Raw genomic sequence first — 22,334 nt, 5'->3', positions numbered from 1 at the left:
AGGGCATGACGCTGCTGACGCTCCAGCAATGACGCGGATCCGCGGCGACTCGCTGCGGGACTGACAGCTTCCATTGGCTTTCCATCCTTTTGATTTTCCGCACAGAATAGAACATGCTGTGATTCTTCTCTGCGAGCGTAAAAATCGCAATTGATTAGCACTCGTGGGCAGGGAAGAATCTTTTAACATGGCATGTCTATGGACGGACATTGCTGCGGAATTCACGATGGGCGTCTGGCCATGAATTTTGCAGCGATAATCCGTCCGTGGGCATTGGGCCCAAGTTGTGCAATTCTATTATTCCCGTGACTACTTATGAATAAAATTGACAATTAGGAGTTACTAGTTGGGAAGGGGGGCAGTCTAGCATGTCAGCACGGATTGGACAGTGTCAGACTGTGTAGGTACACTCCCCCAACAGTTAACACCCACTTGTCAATTTATTCATACATTGTACATGGTTCTTAAAAGGAAGCTCCAGAATTGTTATTTCATGAAAAACATAAGTATTTATTAAAACAGACATGTCTTAGGCCTCATTCACACTAGTGTGAAATGCACACCGTATTAACCGAGTAAAAAAAATTTTTTTAATCGCGGCTAATAGAACCAATGGATTCCTATGAAAACGTTCAGACGGGAGAATTTTAAGCGCATAGAAAAGAATACAACTAAAATTCCCTGCAGCGTGAAAAGATAGGACCTGACTTATCTTTGGTGCGCGAGGCGCAGGAGTTTCCATAGACTCCTATGGGAGTTGGATAACAAGGTGGAGGGGGAGGTTGATTAGGTAGTCATTGCACTTGATTAGTTTAAACTTCTAAACAATCGGAATGGGAGATAAGGGGGGAGGGATTGCTGCTGCGCCACTAAATACAAAAGCACATTTTAAATGTCCCCCTGTAAGCTTCTGCTAGTCCCCGCAGGGATGAGGGGATTAATAGGAGTTTACAGCAAAACATTTAAAATGTGTTGTTCAGCTGTCCCTGAATGAGGAATTCCCCATAGGGGTGAGAGAAGGAATTTCTCTGCAGGGGAACCTCTCTCGCCTTGCAGTAGGCGAAAGATAAAGGAAAGCCCCGGGGGAACCCCCTTCTCTGCAGGGCTTCCCTTCATCTCAGCCAGGGTTACCTTGCAGGGGAGAATAAGGAAATTCCTGTAGCGGGAAGAGAGAGATGAGCGGGGCTATAGGGCTTCCCAAAGTGCGGGGGAATAGAGGGATGGGGCTAGAGGGAACCACCCTCTAGCCCCACCCTCTCTCTTCTTGCTATGAGAAAAACTCTAGGAAAACCCTTCTAGCCCTGCCCTCTCTCTAGCCCCTTCCCAGATTTCCTTATTCTCTCCTGCAGGCAAACCCTGACATCATGCTGCTGGGTATTTCCTGATTCTCCCTTACAGGTGAATCCCGACATTGCGCTGCTGGAGATTTCCTTATTCTCCACTACAGGCGAATCCCAACATCGCCGCGGCAGGGATATCCCTCCAGCCCGGCTGAGATGAAGGAAAGCCCCGCAGAGAAGGGGATTTCCCCGAGGCTTTCCTTCATCTCTCTCTCTCCCCTCTTGGAGCTGCAGCGCTCGTTTTCAGTGACACGCAGCTCCCATTGGTGTGTATGGGCAATTTCACACCAAATTAAGCTCGTGGCTTGATTACGGGAAATCGTCCATTCATGCTATTTTTCGCGGTTAGCCGCAAATTTTTTGCACGGCTAACTTCTGTGCGATTTTCACATTTGTGTGAATGAGGCCTCAAAAGGGATTTCCCTAGACTATAATATTGTTGGCCCATTCTTATAATAGGCCATCAGTGGTAGTCGGACTCCCACTCTATGGCTGCCTGCAGACGAGCGGAAATCCCGCCGCGGGATTTCCCGCGGGATTTCCGCCGCTGAAAGTCTGCATAGGAGTGCATTACAATACGCACTCCTATGCAGACGGCCGCGGTTTGGCCGCGCGAAATCTCGCGCGGCAAACAAACCGCGGCATGTTCTAATTTCCTGCGGGGCACGCACTCACCTGGCCGCCGGCTCCGGTCTGCGCATGCGCCGGCTGCGCGGCAGCCGGCACATCAAAGAGCCGGGGCCGCCAGGCGCGGGTGAGTACGCGGTCGTCCCTGCAGGCTCTGGGGTCGGATCGCGCGGCGAGATTTCTCGCTGCCGGATCCGACCCGCTCGTCTGCAGGCGGCCTATATTAGAGAAATACTGCACAAGCTGTAAAAGTAAAGCTACGGAAGTCAGTTCTACACAATTATAAATATTAATGTTGTTTTTGTGGTAAAATATACTTATTGCTGGCAGTTGTCTGAAGTTCAAAACACACTGGAAGAACAATCAACTCCATCAACACAGACATGATCAATGATATCACTTGACTTCAGTACCTGTAATACACAGTCATAACAGCGAAATGGTCCTGATTTGAGGGATTAGGTGTTAAAGGGAAGTGCCTAAAAATGTGTACTTTGTGGTTGCATGAATAACTGACAAGTTGATGCTATGATGTCAGGAAGGCCCCCTGGACAGGAAACATTCCAAAATACGTAATCCCACTTAAAAGCTTAGATTGCACACAGACATATACTGAAAAGTTTTAGGTTACACTGGAGGACAGACAAATCCTCCTCCTACTCCAATTCTCCCATAAATTGTTCACCGTCTCGTTACAGTAAAGCCATGATGTCCATGACACAAAGCTAACTGCTTAATCCCTACCAAATCCCAGCCAATATACTACACTCATTGTCTAAAAAAAAAAAAAAAAAAATCAAGCACCCAAAAAGATCTAATGAAACTTTATGTGTGTGATCGTAACGTTGAGATAAGTAAAGCGGCGTTTAGATGGAACGAATATCATTCCAAAAATTGTTCAAACGAACGAAAGTGAACGAAAATCGTTAAGTTTAAATGCGAGCCAATGACTGGAGGATGAACGAGACTCGTGCGCTCGTCATTCTGTTTCAACTAGCATAAGAATCCTTGTTAACTCGTTGGCTTCTCATTGCGTTTAAACGCTGATCCTGCAGTATTTCATATAGGAATATGAAAACTTAACGAGAAGGTCACGATTCCCAATAATGGCTGCCCATCTAAACAGGCTGCACGAGCGCAAAAGAACTGGAGAGAACGTCGACAGCTCGTTCAGTCGGTCAAATGAGAATCGTGAGGTTCTCATTTGGTGTAAAAGGGCCATAAGTAATGACAATATCAGAGCAAAAGGGTAAATGGATTATGGAAAACTGAACCCTTGAAGGGAGACTCTAGTACCCCATTTGACCAACTCTAGCTTTGATATAAGATGCGATATGGGAAAACATGGAGACATACAGGTTCTGTATGGTATCCTGCGGCATATTGGTCCACATTTGCTGTAACTGCTCAAGATCGTGCAAACTTGTAGGCTGTTGAAGTTGGCATCCCAGATGGTCCCATACATGTTCTATTGGTTATAAATCTGTCAACCAGGCAGACCAAGAGAGTGTGACCATGTTGTGAACCCTGTGAACCCCTTGCTGTGTGCGGCCGAGCATTATCTTGCTGGAAAATGCCCTCTTAGAAGCCCCGTCATGAGACCAAACATGTGTGGCTGTAGGATGTCCTGAATATATCGCTGAGCTGTCATTGTCCCTCGTACCCCTACTACTCTGGATGGCAGACAAAACAGTTGGAGCTGCCAACTGGAGATTGACAGTAGTCAATCCTGTCTACTGTCTCTACTGGTTGTCTGTCGAGGATGTCCTGAGCCTGGTTGCCTTGTGTGCATGCCCTCACGCATCCACTGGTCCCAACACCTCATAACGGTCTTGTCAGAGCAGCTTAGATGGCAGGCAATTTGTTGATATGGCCAACAAGCTTCTTGCATTCTAATAATGCGCCCCCTCTCAAATTCTTAACTGGGCAAAATCTCTTCAATTGTGTGGTAGACACATGTCTAGTGGTCAACAGGCTCTACACAAGCGGACAAAGAGGTCACCACACACAAGTAGCCTCTGAGAGCCAAGGGTGGACGCACTTTTAGGGCCTCAGGTGGCAAGATCATCCATCTATTCATATATCTGACTGAGATATAACTACATGACGAAGAAAGAATTTATATACTACTGCAATTACTGGGATACAAACTTGCCTCTCACCATGATACCTCAGCAATCCTATGCATCAAGTCATCTCTTATAAGAAGATACCAGATGTGTGTATATGATGAAGGTTGGAATGACATAGGCTACTTGACTTGTCCCAGAGATCAGCTTTGAAATCTTATAAGAACCAGCTGTGGGATTTTGATTACCCCTGAAGTCATAAGATCCCCACCTCATTTCCTAAGAAACATCAACACGTATTATCACTAGTCTGCAAGTATAGACATGCTGGCATATGTACTCTGAGATATATGTACATTTTGTATTAACAAGACTTTATTTGCTGCAATCATGTGGCCTCAAAAATCAGCATTCAGGGAGTGAATGTAACCCTTTCCAATCCAATTTCCCAGCCTCCCGCACACTCCCCAGCTCTTATTTATTTTGGGTGGGAAGTGCCTTGTGGATTCCTTGGAATTACTCAACAGAAACACATAAAACTGAACTGTCATGATGATTTTATTAGCAATTTCTTGAAAATTAAACGTGAGTTATGAGTGTTTCACATTGGGAAGATGATAAAAAAGGTTTGGTACTGTGTTAGCCAGTAGAGTATAAAGTGTGATTGTTCTCAGTGAGAGAAACCAAGTAATCTTGTAGATATGATACCTTTTAGGGCTCATGTCCACGGGCAAAATGTGATTTAAAATCCGCAGCGGATCTCCCGCGCGCGGATCCGCACCCCATAGGGATGCATTGACCACCCGCGGGTAGATAAATACCCGCGGATCGTCAATAAAAGGCATTTTAAAAAAAATGGAGCATGAAAAAATCTGGACCATGCTCCATTTTCGTGCGGGTCTCCCGCGGGGTCGGCTCCCGCGGGCTTCTATTGAAGCCTATGGAAGCCGTCCGGATCCGCGGGAGACCTAAAATAGGAATTTAAAGCATTTACTCACCGCAGCGGACCGCGAAGCTCTTCTCTTCCTCACGGCCGCATCTCCCTTGCTTCGGCTCGGCGGATGTGCCCGGCGCATGCGCGCGGCACGTCGACGACGTGCCGGCGATGTGCCGCCGGCGTAAGAAATTCATCCGCCGGCCGAAAAAGAAGATCCGGCCGTGAGGAAGAGCAAAGCTTCGCCGCCCGCTACGGATAGGTAAATGCTTTTAAATTCTTATTTTTAGCGCTCATGTCCGCGGGGCAGGAGGGACCCGCTGCAGATTCTACATGTAGAATCTGCAGCGGATCTGATTTTCCCCGTGGACATGAGGCCTTAATGGCTAACAAAAATACATGATGTTGCAGCAAGCTTTCGGGATATCGCCCCCTTCGTCAGGCTATGAATGAAACTAGTTGGGATGGCACATAACTATAACATACAGATGCAGGGGGAAGGGGGCACATCGCTCTTGATCTAAATAAATGTTCACACGCAGAAATCTGAGACGTAAAAAAAACACAAGACAGTCTGAGCAGAGAGATAAACACTAAATCAGTCCATGGAGCTGAGGAATGCAACAGTTTTAGGCCTCCTTCCCACGAACGGATTTACGCCGCGTAAATCCGTGGCAAAAATCCGCTGCGTTGCCCCCTGCTATTAGGTTCTATTGAACCTAATAGCACAATGCACACGATGCGTAATTCCACCGCGGAATTACGCACCGTGAAATCTCCCGTTCTCACCCGCAGCATGTTCTATTTGCTGCGGGTGTACGCGCTGACGGCTTCCATTGCAGTCAATGGAAGCCGTCCGTTCACGCTATCTCCCGCTGCAACCAGCGGAAGATAGCGTGAAAAAACGCTTTCCCGCCTACCGCCGCGCGTCATATGACGCGGCTGGCGCGTCACGTGACACGGCCGGCCGCGTCATGTGACGTGGTGGGCGTGTCACATGACGCGACGGCGGTGGGCGGGGAAGCGTCTTCACGCTATCTTCCGCTGGTAAGTATGGGTTCTCTGGGGGGCGCCGTGACGGGCTTCACTGCGGAATATTACGCGGCGGAGCCCGTCACGATCGTGGGAAGGAGGCCTTAGGATGTCTCTTATCACTAATGCACACATAAGTTTGCCATCCAAACTAGTTTCATTCCTTAGCCTGACAAAGGGGAAGATATCCTGAAAGCTTGCTGTGACATCATGTATTTTTGTTAGCCATTAAAAGGCATCATATCTACAAGATTGCTAATCAGCCCATTAGTAGCCAACTAGCTTCATTTGCATGTGTTTAGAGGACAGCAGGCGATCTGTTCTCTAAATACATCACTTTTGTTCTGCAACAGGCAGCAGGATGCCTACAATGCTATCAGCGCTGCCCGCGGAGAACACAGTATGCAGCAGCTCTCATCAGGAACAATGGATTTCATGCTGACCTGAAGTCAGCAATGGACAAAGAGTGCACGGCAAGTGCATAATAGGCACACATTTACACGCAATGGCTATCGCTCAAAAGCTGTTGTTTGGACGAAGTTTGAACAATAATCGTTGCATGTATATCAGCCTTAACAATATGCAGGGCAGCTCTCCAATGTCAGAGGCTGTTGTATATATGTATATTACAGTATGTAGTACAGCGCTGATTCGGAGAGATGTCCTGCATCCTGCAAAATACATATACAGAACAGCCTCCGACATCAGAGAGCTGCCGTGTTAGAAACCAGTGTTGGACCTCGGCCAACATCGGAGCTATGTAGGGAAATCTCAATGTCGGACGAGGTCAGACACTAGATTGGAAAGAGTTAGCAAACACTATAACAGAAAAAGAGTTGAGTCTTTTCTACTTTCCTAGCTACAATGGTGCCAAGAAATACTCTATGACCCAAAGGCGTATCAGGTTGGAAATAGTCCTGCATAAGAGTTGCTGTTTTTATACTGTGCTCTTTAAGAATATATATAGGAGACGTTAATTAGCTAAGCTTCGATGAGCTTAAGACTCAAAGTTTGGCTATTATAAATGCTGAGTCAGACACTGTGCCATTATATCAAGGCTAGGTAGAGTAAAAGGTACCTTTACACGGGACAACTACTGGCAGAATAATCGCTTGGATGAGTAAATGCAAACAGTCACCCCATGTAAACACGGCCAGCAGCAGTGTCACATGGGACACAATAATTTGCTTGGAGTTTTGTTTCAACTCACTTAAAGAAAAAAAAATCGTCATTGGTTGATGAAAAGCCACCAGTGTTAACCCTTTCCAATCCAATTTGTATCCTGGTTTTCCTAGGGGACTTGCTCTTTTTCTGCCGTTATACAAGGGCGCTATCTGCTGGCTAAAGCCAGTACTGCATGAAGTGATTCGTTGGATAGGCTCCGATAGCAGAGAGGCTGGCAATATACAGTAAGAGAACCCTGATGGACGTCTTCCAACATCGGAGCTGTACAGCCTTAAATCATAATGTCTTCAGAGGTCAGACAGTGGATTGGAAAGGGTTTAAAGCATATATGTTTATATTTGACTAATTTGAGAACGAAAATATCCGAACAAATCTCTCTCTTTCTCCTCTCTAACTATTTCTCATAGTGAACAATTCTCGCTCGGTGTAAAAACTTCCAACCAATTACCGTTCACACTTTTCTGGGCAAATAACCGGACAATAGCTGCTCGGTGTAAAGGTACCTTAATACAGTTCCATGGAAGTGGCATGTAAAGACGACGTCTGCCTGGACAGAAGTAGCTTTTAATTGCTGGGTTCTGATTATTTTAAGAAATATTAATGTATCACTTCACATATTTAAACCGAGAAATTAAAGGAAAAAATATTTTAGCATCACCATGTCATGAAGTGGAAGCTCCTAAAGCCCTGTTATCTTTTCCTGTTTTTGTACTGGAGGCAGCTAATGCACACGCAGCCCTGGTGTGGTTGTACAGAGGTGACTACATGACTTGCGTGTACAATGGATAATAATAGCGTGTTCCTTCTGTTTATACAAGTAATGTGTCAACATCAAAGTTGCTATTTTAAAACGTATTTGTTAGGTTTTGTGTTTGCACAGTATGACATGTGACAAGGGGTGTATTTCTGTAGACCGATCAATCATCCTTCTCACCTCCATAGGAGAGCGTGTTCACCTATCGAGAGAATGCAAACAAGACCAAAGCGCTGAGAAGTCCAAGTTTACATTCCAGTGCAGTGACAATCAGTCAGGTAGCAAATATGTGTAATCCCTGAAATATTGGGAAAGAAGTCAGTTTTGACCTTTGTAAGAAGTTCTTATTTCTATCATGAAGATCTACTGCAGTTTCTTGAATATATCGACTTACAGTAAAATAAAGAAGTCAGTGACCAAGTTATATTATACATTTGCCTGCAAGAATTATAGACAAGAGAATGATGCATTACTTCTGAGTATAGAAGACTCTGGATTTCAATATATTGATGTATCTTACATCATTTAAAAAAATATCAAAATTGTCAAAGTGTCAATGTTGTAGATGTGCTAGAGCCAACGACACAACTTGGCTCTGCTTCACTACGCTAGACACATTCATAGAGGAGGTGATGATCCATCTTGGAGGCCTTTCAAATGTATCAAATTGCTATGTAATAAGAAATTCCCGAAAATATATCTGCCACCAGATTTACTACTCTTAACTGGTTTCAAACATTGTGTACTAGTGGAGGAATTAATACTGAAATTCTGCAAGTACCTACAATGTTAGTGAATAGGGTTTTAACCCATCCCATTCACTAACAGCATAAAATCCACAGTGGATTCCTGTCATGCTATGGATTTTCCAACTCGCAGAATGCACTAGCTGTTGCGGAAATGACATGGATTTTCACCACAGATTTCTTTCATTGCAAGTCAGTGGCTATATTTACAGCGAAGTCTGCAACAAAGTCATGTCACATAGTATGTAAAGCTGAAAAAAGATATATATGTCCGTCCAGTAACCTCTTAGCCCGGGTTCACACGGAGCAAAATTTCCATGCGGACTTTCTGCATGTAAATTCCATATGCATTCTTAAGCCCGAGACGAAGCAGAAAAGTGGACGAGATTTGCCAAAATCTCATCCACAGGCTGCGGATAGTCTATGCGGAAAGTGACATGTGGTGCGGTATTCAAATCCGCAACATGTAAATTATATCACCGTTTCCGCTACAGACTCTCTTCTCTCTATGAGGAGAGACTTCCGCAAGAAAAATACAGGCGGACAAGCCACTTAGGTCTTGAAGACACCTATCCGCTGAGGAAATCTCATGGAATTTCTGTGTGGTCCCGCTGCAGACATTCTGCAAGATTTCCGTCCCGTGGGAACCCAACCTTACCCCTTCCCCAGTGGTGATCCAGAGGAAGGCAAAAAAAAGAAACAATGAGGTAAAGACAATTTTCCATTTTTAGGGGGAAAAAAAATTCCTTCCCGACTACAAGTCAGGCAATCGGAATAACCCCTGGATCAACAACCCTTCTGAAGTAAATCGATGACTATAACATGTAATATTGTAACACACAAGAAAGACATCCAGGTCCCTCTTAAACTCTTCTTGAATATGTCATCACCACATCCTCAGAGAGCTCCACAGTCTCACTGCTCTTACAGTAAAGAACCCTCTTGTAAGTATACAAACCATCTTTTCTCTAGATGTAGAGGGTCCCCTCTTGTTACAGTCACAGTCCTGGGTATAAATAGATGATAGAGATCTCAGTATTGTCCCATGATAGATTTATACATAGTTATTCGGTCGCCCCTCAGTCATCATTTTTATAAACTCGCAATAATCTTAATGTAAATAACGTTTCTGGGTATTGTAGTCACCGATTCCGTTTATTACTTTAGTTGGCCATCTTTGAACCCTCTTAAGCGCTAATATGTCCTTCTTGAGTACCAGTGCCCAAAACTGTCCACAATATTCCATGTGTGGTCTGATCAGTCGATCAGCCAATGAGGACCTATCTTGTGAATAGGTCATCAACTTTTTTCAAAAAACTGAAAAGCCCATTTAAAAGGGATTCAGTCATCAGGTTCAGGCTGTCTGAACAGCGAGCAGCATGAAGCCAGATCAGTTGTGCCCATTGCCCTTCTGTATGCTTTAGTTTGAACTGCTGCAGCATTTCAGAATATCCACTCTCTGAAGCCTGACTCTTAGCTGAGCTCTGAGTCACAGAGGCGGGCCCTGCTGGCCTCTCCCCACCCGCATCATTAAGAGTGACAGCTCTCTCCCTATACACAAGAGAGAGAGCTGTCACTCTGCATGCAGTGGGCGGGGAGAGGCCTACGCGGCCCACCCTCGTGACTCGGAGCTCAGCTAAAGAGTCAAAACGTCAACGACCGTTTATACTAAAATGGCGCAGTGTTTCAGAATAACAAATTCTTGCGGGCAGTGGGCACACCTCCTTCTGGATGATAGTGCCCGTAGTTCAGACAGTATGAACCTGGCGACGGAATCCCTTTAAAGGCAAATGTGAGCATTCATTAAATAAATAAAATAGATGTGAATCAACCCGGGTCAGAATTGCTACGGATTTTATCTGTGATGTAGCTCAGCTAAAAAACACAGTGAAATACAGTAAAAGGCAAGTGGATGGGATTTTACAAAATGTCATCCACATACTGCAAAACGCAGTGCAAATTTTAGAGTCCCCAGCACGTCAATTCGATTGCGATTTTTTTTTCCCACTCACAGAATCCGCAATTCCTGTCCACAAGTTTCAGCGAACTGGCCTAAGTCCATGCCTTTCAATGCCTGGGTATTACCGTGTATTAGATTTCTGGATAGCGATTGCAAAATCCGCAATTCAAATCCAATTGTGTGAAACCCCCCGTGACATGTAGATCTGCTGCAACGTATTAACGTACATTATATTGAAGTATCATGCCAGTCTCTATTGAAGGAGTCTTCAATAGATATCAGAAAAGTATCCGAAAATACCAGAAGAATCCCAAAGTTGTTTAGAAAAAGTACAGACAGAATGCCAGTAGACTGCTTCCTGCCATGCCTGAGGCTAGGGTTGCAAGAAAGATTGACATGTGTAGGTTTGGTTTACATGTTTTCAATTAGGAAAATATGCAAATCTAGGAACAATATTCTTCTGGCTTCACGTTGCCCCCAGACATGCAAAATAATCACCAAAAGGCATTGTTCGGATAGCAACAATGACCCTGCAAAACGCACTTTCCAGTCCTCAACCATGGTTGCAAAAAAATCATATGGCAAGCTACTAATCAGACGGAGGTATAATGTACCTGATTTACCATGGTGATTGGATAACAATTGGGAAACGGAGGTACATTATCTGTATATTGTTCTCTAATGGTCAAATTTAAGGGGTAGTTTTGCATGAAAACTTTTAAGAAAGCCTTTAAAAGAGAAACTATTGGAAGTACTTCAGGACTACCCGGTTGGTTAAGTAGTGTTGGAAAAAAAACCAAAACATTCTATTATTTTCACAACACGTTTAGTATTCTCTGCTGGGGTCTATATAGACTTCTTAGTGCCTAGGGAAGACTATACATGTACGTGAAAAAATTCCTGTGGGACAATGACATTAGATTAAAGGGCATGGGAAAACAAAAGAATGATTATGCAGTGCCCCCTCAGACTAATTAGTAATTAACTTGTATTTTTCACGTTCTGCATCATTTGCCCAGATGTAACCCCTCACACATGTCACTGACATTAGTCATCATTAGTCCCCTGAATGATTTTGTCTTCACAATGGAATGGAATAAAGGACTAAATTAGCCCTGGGAGCAAAGACCTCATACAACAGGGCTAATTAAGACCCGGCTGGTGAAAGCCGCATTCTACGTCAGTAAAATTACTCAAATTAAAAGCAGAATGTTTACACAACCAAAATAGCTCATTTTCTTCTATAGCAAACACATGTTGCCTAGCTGACAACACAAACACCTGTAGGCACAATATATAACTTGCATCTATTGAATTCACATGTAAATGATCCATCATCGTGAGCACAATGGAAAGAACTCATTATTAAAGCTTCTTCCTGACATCTAATGATCAGATTAGGGTGAATAGAGTTGACAGCAGGTAAAAAGGTCATTTCATAAACTGCCCAGTTTAGCACATGGGGTATAAACACTGTATACTGTTAATACTTCTAACCTTTGTTAATGTCAGTAGTTCATGGGCTATTCTACGCTAATGTCCTGCTCAGTCCACTTGCCCCAAACACCCAGGGAAGACAGGCTATTGAGTTTACCAGGTGAAATCCTGAGGGACCGGTCAGGTCTTATACCCACCTCTGTTGCTCCTCAAGCCTTTGCAGTAAGCATTGTTTCAGTTCCCTGCTGACTTCCAGGTACCACAATCACATGCAAGTACATGAGAACACAGCAGCCAAGCCCTGGCCAAAGTGCTCATGAGGCTGGGGATTGGATACAGCGATCACAGGATTACGTTATCTAGAAGTCAATGAAGTATCAGTGGAGCACTACGGCCAAGACTGGAAGGAGCGATAGAGGACAGTATGTGTTTTTTATTTTAGTTCACACAAGTGTGCAAAATGACGGCATGGATCTAGAAAATTGGGGAGCCAATGATGTCTTAATATCAAATTCTGCAGAGATAAGATGTAACCAGGAGAAATCGTTATGGCAGTCTGGGCTGGTTGGAGAAGAAAAGAGAAAGTTAATAATTCCAGTTAGAGAGTTCATCGCCTGTGATCACTGGATAGAACAGTACTGTAATCACTTATAGGGAGAATACAGAGCTTTACAGACTGCCTACAGGTGCATAATAAAAGAGTGCTGTGTGCCCCTGTACAGGCTCCATACGCATGGATTCAGATCTCGTTCACATCAGTGTTTGAGGTTCTGCTAAAAAACAGGAGGATATCATGCTAAGCTATGTCATCCTGCAAGATACTGGACAGATGGATGGAAACCCTATTATAGTCAATGAGGTCCATTTGGCGTTGTTCAGTTCCATTTTAACATGCCAGGAGTTCCCCGAATGGAGCAGGAATATGGAAAACCCCTAGCACATACGTGAACGAACCCTTACTGTGTGCAGGAGTCCTAAAGTCTAAGCTTTGAGAAGCTGACTAACATAGACCTGGGCTGTTAGCATTATATAGCACCATTTATACAAGTGTCAACAATATAGCAACATAGTAAGAATATGTATCTTTTATATCCCTATGAAGATGGTGACATTTCTGGTGTACATAGCTCTTCCAAAATAGCAGAACAAAATGTAAACATAGCAGCATCAACTGATGGAAATCTATTGCAGAATTGCTCACTTTCTTGACAGTTATTGCTGTCTGCTTAAAAGGGTTAAAGCCTCCTCTTCAATCAGCTAATTAGCAGGGGTGCCAAGAGTCAGACCCTCGCCCACCTGATATGGGATAAGCCATCACATTTTGTAGTCCGGAATAAGACCGCTCTAAGAATTCTAAATTTCATCGTCAATTTATATTTAATTCTAATGACGATTATAAAGAATGGTCAGTTTCCATATCTTATAAATGAACCTTTACTAAATGAGTGCCAAGGGCTGATGAGTGTCAACCTCTGTTATCTTTGCTCTACTGCCCCCTCCTGTAAGCCTTCCAAACTTTCCAAGTTAGCGTAGACATGCCTAACAGAAAGGTTCCACATAGAACACCAGTAATACAGGTAAAATGTTGTCTATTATGTTCACAAGCTTTCGCTGACCGCACGAGCCATCGATTGTATATATACTAAACTACATAAGATGGGTAGGGCAATGGTCCAGCACCTCATTGTTGGTGCTTTGAAGGTGTAACTGTGGCACTCGGAATCTTTGCACAGCCCCAAAACTAGAGTGTGTACTAACCAACTGAGGCAGTGGCCATGGTGAAGGACTACACTCTTGCTACAGTTCTCAACTTGGGGAGAATTGGTTTTCCTATAGTTGCTATATATGTTTTTTAGTGTATATATATATATATATATATATATATATATATATATATATATATATAATTACACACACACACACACATATACATATATACACACACACACATCATAGAGATATATATATATATACACACACACACACACATAAAAGGTTTTTCCTTTGAGACGGCCATAAAAAGATCCCCTAGAAGTATCCATCCGTTTATATTAGAATGCGATGAAGTTGGAGAAAAACTTGTCAGAAGTTTGCAGAGGGTAAACCAGTAAAAGTCGCAGAGGCTCTTTAAAGATTCATCATAACATGAAACCAACCTAAATTTATTGGACCTTCGATTTTACAAGCATTTTATACAGTTGCTAATAAAAACTTCAAGTCTGTCTCTGCCAAGTAGTATGACAGCTCTTGAATAATGCTATATGAGCGTGCTCAGCCTCCAATATGACCTACTGGCCTCATTCCTCCCACTTGTTGATATGTGTCAGAAGAAGTGATGGTCACCGTGACTTATAGCTCATTGCTCTTGGCAGGGAAGCCTACTAGAACTGACACCCTATACTCAGGTAATCTCTGTAAAGCCCTGTATAATACGCATGGTACGTAGTACACAGAGAAGTGCAGCTGTCACTTGATTCATTCATTCCTGATTTTCCTTGTGCAGCCTTGGTGAATGAGGGCATTACCACAAAACATATGGCTGAACATTAGCGAGAACCCAGCAGCTCTTCTCTGCCAATGATTTCCAAATGGTGAGAGAGTAGATTATCCATGTGTAAATACAAGGCGATTGTTCTCAGCTCTCATCACATTTTGCTCTAACACGGTACCAAACGTATAACACTTTAAATGGAATGAAAACTTGCAACAGCAGTGGCATGAATTAGACTCTGTTCACATCTGCTATTGGTTTTCCATATTCCTATTCTGTCAAGTAGCTCTGAATCCATCCTAGGACGGAAATAATGGACCCTATTAAAGGGGTTATACCAGGATCAGACGTTATCCACAGGATAGGGGATACCTTGCTGATGGGTGGGAGGCTCACCGCTGAGAATGGAGGTCCCACGTCCCCATCACTGCACCGTCCGAAGTGAGGAGGAGACTGAAGCATCTGACGCTCCATTCACTTTCAATTGCTGATAGCTGAGCAGCAACTGCTCTGGTATTTCCGTCAACCCCATTGAAATGAATGGAGCGCTGACTTGCACGATCGGCCGGCGCTGCATTCATTTTTGCATCATTACAGAGTGAGAAGTGACCATGCGGTGCCAGCGGGGACATGGGACCTCCGTTCTTGAGATCGGTGCCATCAATTAGCGAGTTATCCCCTCTCCATTCAGTAGGAGATAACTTGTGATCCTGGTACAACCCCTTTAACTAGATCCAGGTCTGTCCACCTTCCATCATGTCCTCTGGCATTTGCCCACACAAAGCAGCACAGCATGCCACACACTATTTCACCCATGATTTTGGGACACATCTCACTCCTTTGTAGTGCGCCGGTTGTGGTCAGACAAGAGGCACATATCTATGTAACTTATCAATGGGATCAAAAGTCACATGTGTGACACAATAGTTACTAGTGAAGGAGTCACATAGTTGCTTTACAAACAAGGACCGTGCCCATATGTAACGTGTGCCATGGGCAGCAGCGCCCAATCTGACAACAGGTTCATGTCAAACGCACCTATAGATGATATATACTGTATCTCCAATGTGTCAGAACAACAAGCATTACACATGAGGCTCCGGCTGCTGGGCACTCTTTTTGGATATAAACCCCCGACGTATTCTGTATCAGGACTTCTGTACACAGAGCCACAACAAACCCCCCTGACAACAGGGTAATCCCTATAGAGGAACATGGCAGGATTAGGCTCCAACCTGTGTGGACAAATAGTTAGCGCTGCGCAAATACTGTAGGGGAAAGTAAACCAGAAATGTAGCAGAGAGTATGACACAGTATTTACCTAGGTTATACCTGGGAGACACATGATGTAGATCACTAGCCCAGGTGCATGATCGGGGGGAAGGAGCTGTGCATATAGGCTGGCTACACCTACTGCAGGAAGGTGGTGGGACATGACTTACCTGCAGCTAGGAAGCATCCTCCTGCCTGGTGGGGCTGCAGGCGGTAAGTCACATGAACTGAAGCAATGAAGTGCAGTGAGGACTGGGACAGAGGGGTCCGGGGTGCAGCTAGGATCCACAAGTGGCCGGAGGGGGCGTCCTGTGCTCGGGCACAGCCATGGTCAAAGCAGTGGGCAGACGGAGACCCCTGTTCTAGCCCATGGCTGCCGGCTCTGCTGGTGGGGCTCGTTGTAATAACAGTGAGAGGAATGCTGAGATGTGAGCCGCTGCCTCCCGCCCTGCAGCCTCACACACCCTCCGCCTGTCACACCGAGTGCACATGTGCGGCTGCTTCCTGCTCCCCGACGGAGACACTTACCTGGCAGGGGCCCCTCCTCACCTATAGGGTTCCTCCTTACTGCTGTAGTCACTTACCTGGCAGGGGCCCCTCCTCACCTACAGGGTTCCTCCTCACTGCTGTAGTCACTTACCTGACAGGGTTCCTCCTCACTGCTGTAGTTACTTACCTCGCAGGGGCCCCTCCTCACCTACAGGGTTCCTCCTCACTGCTGCAGTTACTTACCTCGCAGGGGCCCCTCCTCACCTACAGGGTTCCTCCTCACTGCTGCAGTTACTTACCTCGCAGGGGCCCCTCCTCACCTACAGGGTTCCTCCTCACTGCTGCAGTTACTTACCTCGCAGGGGCCCCTCCTCACCTACAGGGTTCCTCCTCACTGCTGTAGTCACTTACCTGGCAGGGGCCCCTCCTGACCTGTGGAGTTCCTCCTTACTGCTGTAGTCACATACCTAGCAGGGGCCCCTCCTTATTGCCTGCGTCACCTACCTGGCAAGGGCTCTTCCTCACCTGCAGGGTTCCCTCTTACTGCTATAGTCACCTACCTGGCAGGGGCCCCTCCTCATTGCCCGAGTCACCTAACTGGCAAGGGCCCTTCCTCACCTGCAGGGCTCCCCCTTACTGCTATAGTCACTTACCTGTCAGGACCCCCTCCTCACTGCTGTAATCACCTACCCGTCAGGGGCCCCTCCTTACCCGTCAGGGGCCCCTCCTTACCCGTCAGGGGCCCCTCCTCGCTGCCGCAGTCGCTTACCCGTCAGGGGCCCCTCCTCGCTGCCGCAGTCGCTTACCCGTCAGGGGCCCCTCCTCGCTGCCGCAGTCGCTTACCCGTCAGGGGCCCCTCCTCGCTGCCGCAGTTGCTTACCCCTCAGGGGCCCCTCCTCACCTGTGGGGTTCCTCCACAGAACACCACACGTTCCCTTACCCTCTTAGTGAGCAACCTATAGCCATACGGCCAGTACTAGAGGCAGGTTGTTCAGGGCGCAGGGTGAGGCTGCACTCTGTTATTGAGGGCACATGTGGGTACAAGACGGGCGTCTGTAACCCTGACTGAAATCCTACCTGGATTCATGGAGGAAACCAGACTATTACGGTACCGCCATAGTAAGCGTCCGTAGGTTCGCCACACGAGTTACTGATTTAATTGCAACAGTATAAGGGTGGCTTCACCTGACCGTGACTTTGGCGCATACTACACATGTGACACACGGTGACTGCAGGCAGCACACGTCCGCACACAGATCTTACATGTAAGCACTGCCTGTGATTTCAATAGTTTTGTTTTCGCAAGCGTGCTTCCTGCGCAATATTCCTCTGCGTGAGTAAAGATCGTCCCTGCCCTATTTTTCTGCTTGTTTTTAATTTTACATCTGCAATTGCGTGAAGATTGAACGCTAAAAAAAACAATACGACACGACTGGTAAATGCGCCAATACGCTCCGTAGCGATGTGCCTGTCTGTTGAAGCCCTAAGGAACCCCTGCACATAAACGGGTCGGAGCCCACAGTGGAGTCTGACCCTGTGCCCGGCCGGTGCCCGCATGTTCCTGTACTTTCTGCACTGCGGATGGCCCGGACGGCTCGCCAGCAGACATGCACAGTACAGATTTTATTTTTACAAAATTACTTTTTTTTTCCCTGCGCCGTCGGTAGGCGATGACGTGGAATTCACAGCCTTTCAGCAATGTTACCGTAGGGCTGCGCGTCGGACGGCTTCCATTGTGTGGAATCCGCATGAAAATGGCGCACGCTGCACCTTTTTTTTCCCCTCCGCTCATGGAAATCGAAATTGGATTCCGCGAGTGTGCAAAAAGAAGCGTATGTTTGTTGGTTTTTTTTTTTTCTTCCTCTATAGCATGCTATGAGCAGTATTCGCCCGCAGATTACACCATGCAAATCCGTTCGTGTGCAGGCAGCCTAAAACGGAGAGGGGAATAAAAAAAAAAGATGAGAAAGGCACACTGCGCATGACCGCGTGCGTGAGATGTGATAATTGAAAACAATGGGAGGAACTCCGCTTTCCTCTACCGCGGTAGGAGGAGCGCTACACCCCTGAAGTGATGCGAGGCTCTTTTGCCATGAAACGCCTCACATCCTTGGGGAATTAACATGATGGGGAGCGCGATATGCGAGTAGGATTAACAGCCCCATATCGCACTCGCCAGAGTGAAGTTAACCCGAGGCCCCCTCCACACGAGCGCATGTGTATTTGCGCACACCTGAGCTGATCCGCAGTTCAAAATGCCAATAGACATTCACTGAGCATCTGCAGGTAATTAAATATCTGCAGCTGTCATTTTTCCTGGTGTGCGTATCTGACGCGCCGGAAAACACCCGCAGCGTGCTCCATTTTCGGCGGTTTCCTGCACGAACAGCATCCATTGAAGTCAATGGAAGCCGTCCGATCTGCAGCACAGACGCAGCTGACCCTGCATCCGTGCTACGGATCCACAGGAAAGCAGGAGATTTTTTTCAAGAAGCACAACGCTTGCACGCCGACGGCGCACCTGGACGTATCTACCACGCGGAAGAAAGGAGATCCGCCTGCAACAGAGAAGACCCGCATGGCAGCCGGACAGGTAAGAAAATGTCTTTTTAGGCCTCGTCGCTGCGGGATTCCACACTTGGGAACACTGTGTGCCCCCCATGGACATGAAGCCTTTGGCCCAATGTCCACGGGGAAAGTAGTTTTATTTAATGTGTGGTCTCCTGCACGCTTGATCCGCGCCCATTGGGAATCATTGGGCATCCACAGGTAATTAAATACCTACGGGTGTCATTTTTCCCCTGGTGTGCGGATCGCACTCATGGGAAAACACCCGCAGCATGCTCCATTTTCAGCGTTTTTTCCCACACGGATGGCTTCCACAGCTTCTATTGTAGTCAATGGAAGCCAACCGCCCTGCGACAGACATAGCTGGCCCTGCGTCCGTGTCGTCGGAAAGCAGGAGTTTAAAAAAAAAAGGGCATGCCGCCAGTGTCCCAAGCGTATCCGCCAGGCAGAAGAAAGAAGATCCGGCTGCGACGGAGGAGAGCACTGCAGCGTCTGGACAGGTGAGTATACTCTATTTTCTGTCCTCGTGTCTGCAGGCCAGGTGGAATGCGCTGCAGGATTCTTCATGGGGAGACCGTGTGTGCCCGTGGATATCAGGCCTTACGGCTCACTCATATAGGCGTATTATTTTGTCTGTATTTCTTACTAAATAAATACAGACAGAATTGGTGTATTCTAAAATGCATTTTTTTTTAAACGTAAATTGATATTGTGTGTAAAAAAAATAAATAAATAAACCGCAGCATGTCCTGTTTTCATCTATATTGATGGACCAAAATTGCTCATTAAATTCTACAGATACGTAAAAAAAAAAAAAGCAGCAAATACACATGAACCTGTTATTTGGGAACCTGTTTTCTGTGGGTTGTGTGAAAACTAGCATCACTTATGACTTCTTGAGGTTTTTTTTTTTTTTTTCTCGCATGAAAAACGCGAGGAACACTCATGCAACATGGATGTAATAATGCGCCACACACAAAAAACACACATCTAAAACGCACTGAAAATTGTTAGTTTTTCATGCACCAAAATTGTATACACTCGTGTGAATGAGCGCTTAGGATAGTTTCACACGGGTGAGCACAATTTTGCCGTAGCAAAATCTTGTCACTTTTTTCTCGCTCGTTTTAATCACGTGATTTTTGCTGCAATCTTTTTAGTGAAAGTCAATAGTACTTTCTAATGTTAAAATTGCACGCAACTCAAGTTTGAGTTGTGTTGCAATGCGATAAAAAGGAAGCTCCATAGGGAAACATGGGGAGATAAAAAAAAAATAACGCACATCACAGAAAGGTGGAGCATGCTGCGATTTGTTTTTTTTTTTTTTTTTTTTTTTTTACTTATTTATCCTCCCCCCCCCCCCCCCCCCCTTCCCCCCTTGCCTCTGTGAAACCAATATTAGGGCTCCTGCACACTGGCGAGGGCGATATCGGGCTGTGATTCACGGCCTGATATCGCCCTCGCAGTCCTTCTGAAAATCCTTGGATGTGAGACGTTTTCACAAGCAAACCGCTTCGCATCCCTGCGGGGGTTCCCTTCATTCCTGGATGTGACAGCTTCAAATCACCACGGGGGTTAAAGGAATCCGCCGGCGCAGCTGTCACAGCCGCAGCCGGGGATCACAGTGTTCTCCCATTGTTTTCAATGGGCAATATTGCAAAAAGAAAAGACATGCTGCGTGTTTTGTTTTTTTTTTCCTCGCAGCATCGCGGGAGTGAAAACATCGCAAATGAGAATGAAACCATTGAAAATCATTAGTTTCGTAATCATGCGTTCTCAATCACTCTCGCATTGTGAGAAAATCGCCCCATTTTCTTACCAGTGTGAAAGAGCCCTCAGTCTGCAACAGACGGACCAGTTACAGAATAAGGCCAGGGCGGATTTGACTTGCGTATTCCTTCACCACAATACGCGGCCATTGAAAGGCATGGACTTTTGCAGATTCTCTTAGACGTGCGGATAAGAATTGCGGTTTCCGCGAGCGGAATAAAAATCGACGCATGCTCTATTTTTGTTTATATTGCGTGAAAAATGCATCATGATTTTCTACGGAGAGTCATTAACCCCTTTCCAATTCACTGTCTGACCTCTGAAGACATTATGGTTTAAGGCTGTACAGCTCCGATGTTGGAAGACATCCGTCAGGGTTCTCTTCCTGTATATTACCAGCCTCTCTGCTGTCGGAATCTATCCAACGTGTCACCTCATGCAGTACTGGCTTTAGCCAGCAGATAGCGCCGTTGTATAACAGCAGAAAGAGTAAGCTCCCTAGGAAAACCAGAATACAAATTGGATTGGAAAGGGGTTAAAGTGTTGCCAGCAGGATTTTTTCTGTATTTGCTGTCATTGATGATATTTACTATTACATAAATGCAGATCTGTATTTGTCCAGTAGAAATTAAAACCAATGACAGCAAACAGATGAAATGCTGCGGCCAATACCAGTGACCAGCGGTTGCAGCATCATCTGTGATACATTTGCATTACGGATCTGTTACAGTCCGCTCATCTGACATTGGCCACAGGCCAGGTTTCCAGTTGGTGGTTATACTGTGTCTCTACAGTGTTTGGCACCGTCTTTTTATGTGCATTGTAATTGTATTCAAAGGCGCATTCTGAAAACACATGTTCTACAAATTGTCATGGTTTTTGTAATTTTTTTTTTTTATTTTTTTAACAGAAGTGCAGCTGAAATCTTGTTCTTCCACCGTAAAATCTGCTCATCCAGGAACCGCATTGCAAAACCGCAGAGTTTCCTGGTAAATCAGGTGTGGTTTCTAGAATTCATTTGTTCCAGCACAGGTCATAGAGTAGGAATGATGAAACCAGCCCTATGGCTCATTCACACTACGGTATTAAGGATTTGTATCAATTCAGCATTTTCAGGGAAGAGACCCTGCCAAAGTTATTAAATGGTTTTATTCATGCAGATTTGCATTGTGGAATCCGGAGCGGCCGTCCGCTTCTGGATTCCCCAGCAAATGCCACCCATAACATGCAATGGCAATATGCGATTTCCTGCCCACGAGTGGAAATCGACTGCAATTTACCGCTTGCGGAGGAGAAATTTGCTGCATTCTGCGATTCTGCGCAGCTTCCGCGCGGACGGTTTCCATTCAAGTAAATGGAAACCATCTGCCCTGCAACCCTTCCACAATCAGCATTGCGGAAAGTCTGCGGGATCACTAGGTGACGGCGCGGCATTATCTGTACTCGCATGTGCGCCAGCGTGCCGGCCGGCACATCCGCAGCACAGATATGAAGACGGCAGACAGGTACATAGGGGTCGCCGGCTGGGGACAGGGTCGGATTCCCCTGTGGTATTCGTATGTGGTATATGGGCCGCGTTCAGGTGGCCTAAAACACAGGCCTTATCTGTGTTTTAGCAACATTACAAAAACAGTACATGAAAACAGTCAAGCTTGGTTGA

General features: G+C 45.7%; 1 protein-coding gene across 1 annotated transcript in view; it reads right to left on the bottom strand.

Annotated features, from left to right (window-relative positions):
* The window catches only part of LOC136612401 (ADAMTS-like protein 5), a 66,184-nt gene extending 49,837 nt beyond the window's left edge, over nucleotides 1–16,347 (bottom strand). The window contains exon 1 of the mRNA XM_066592728.1: nucleotides 16,018–16,347. Within this exon, the coding sequence (XP_066448825.1) occupies nucleotides 16,018–16,034 (17 nt within the window). The 5' untranslated portion in view covers nucleotides 16,035–16,347. The remainder of the gene's footprint in view (nucleotides 1–16,017) is intronic.
* Nucleotides 16,348–22,334: the final 5,987 nt, after the last annotated feature.

The sequence above is a fragment of the Eleutherodactylus coqui genome, chromosome 2 (genome assembly GCF_035609145.1).
Source record: "Eleutherodactylus coqui strain aEleCoq1 chromosome 2, aEleCoq1.hap1, whole genome shotgun sequence".
NCBI classification, from domain to species: Eukaryota; Metazoa; Chordata; class Amphibia; order Anura; family Eleutherodactylidae; genus Eleutherodactylus; species Eleutherodactylus coqui.
The sequence above is the reverse complement of the archived record's forward strand: the minus strand, read 5'-3'. Positions and strand labels throughout refer to the sequence as shown.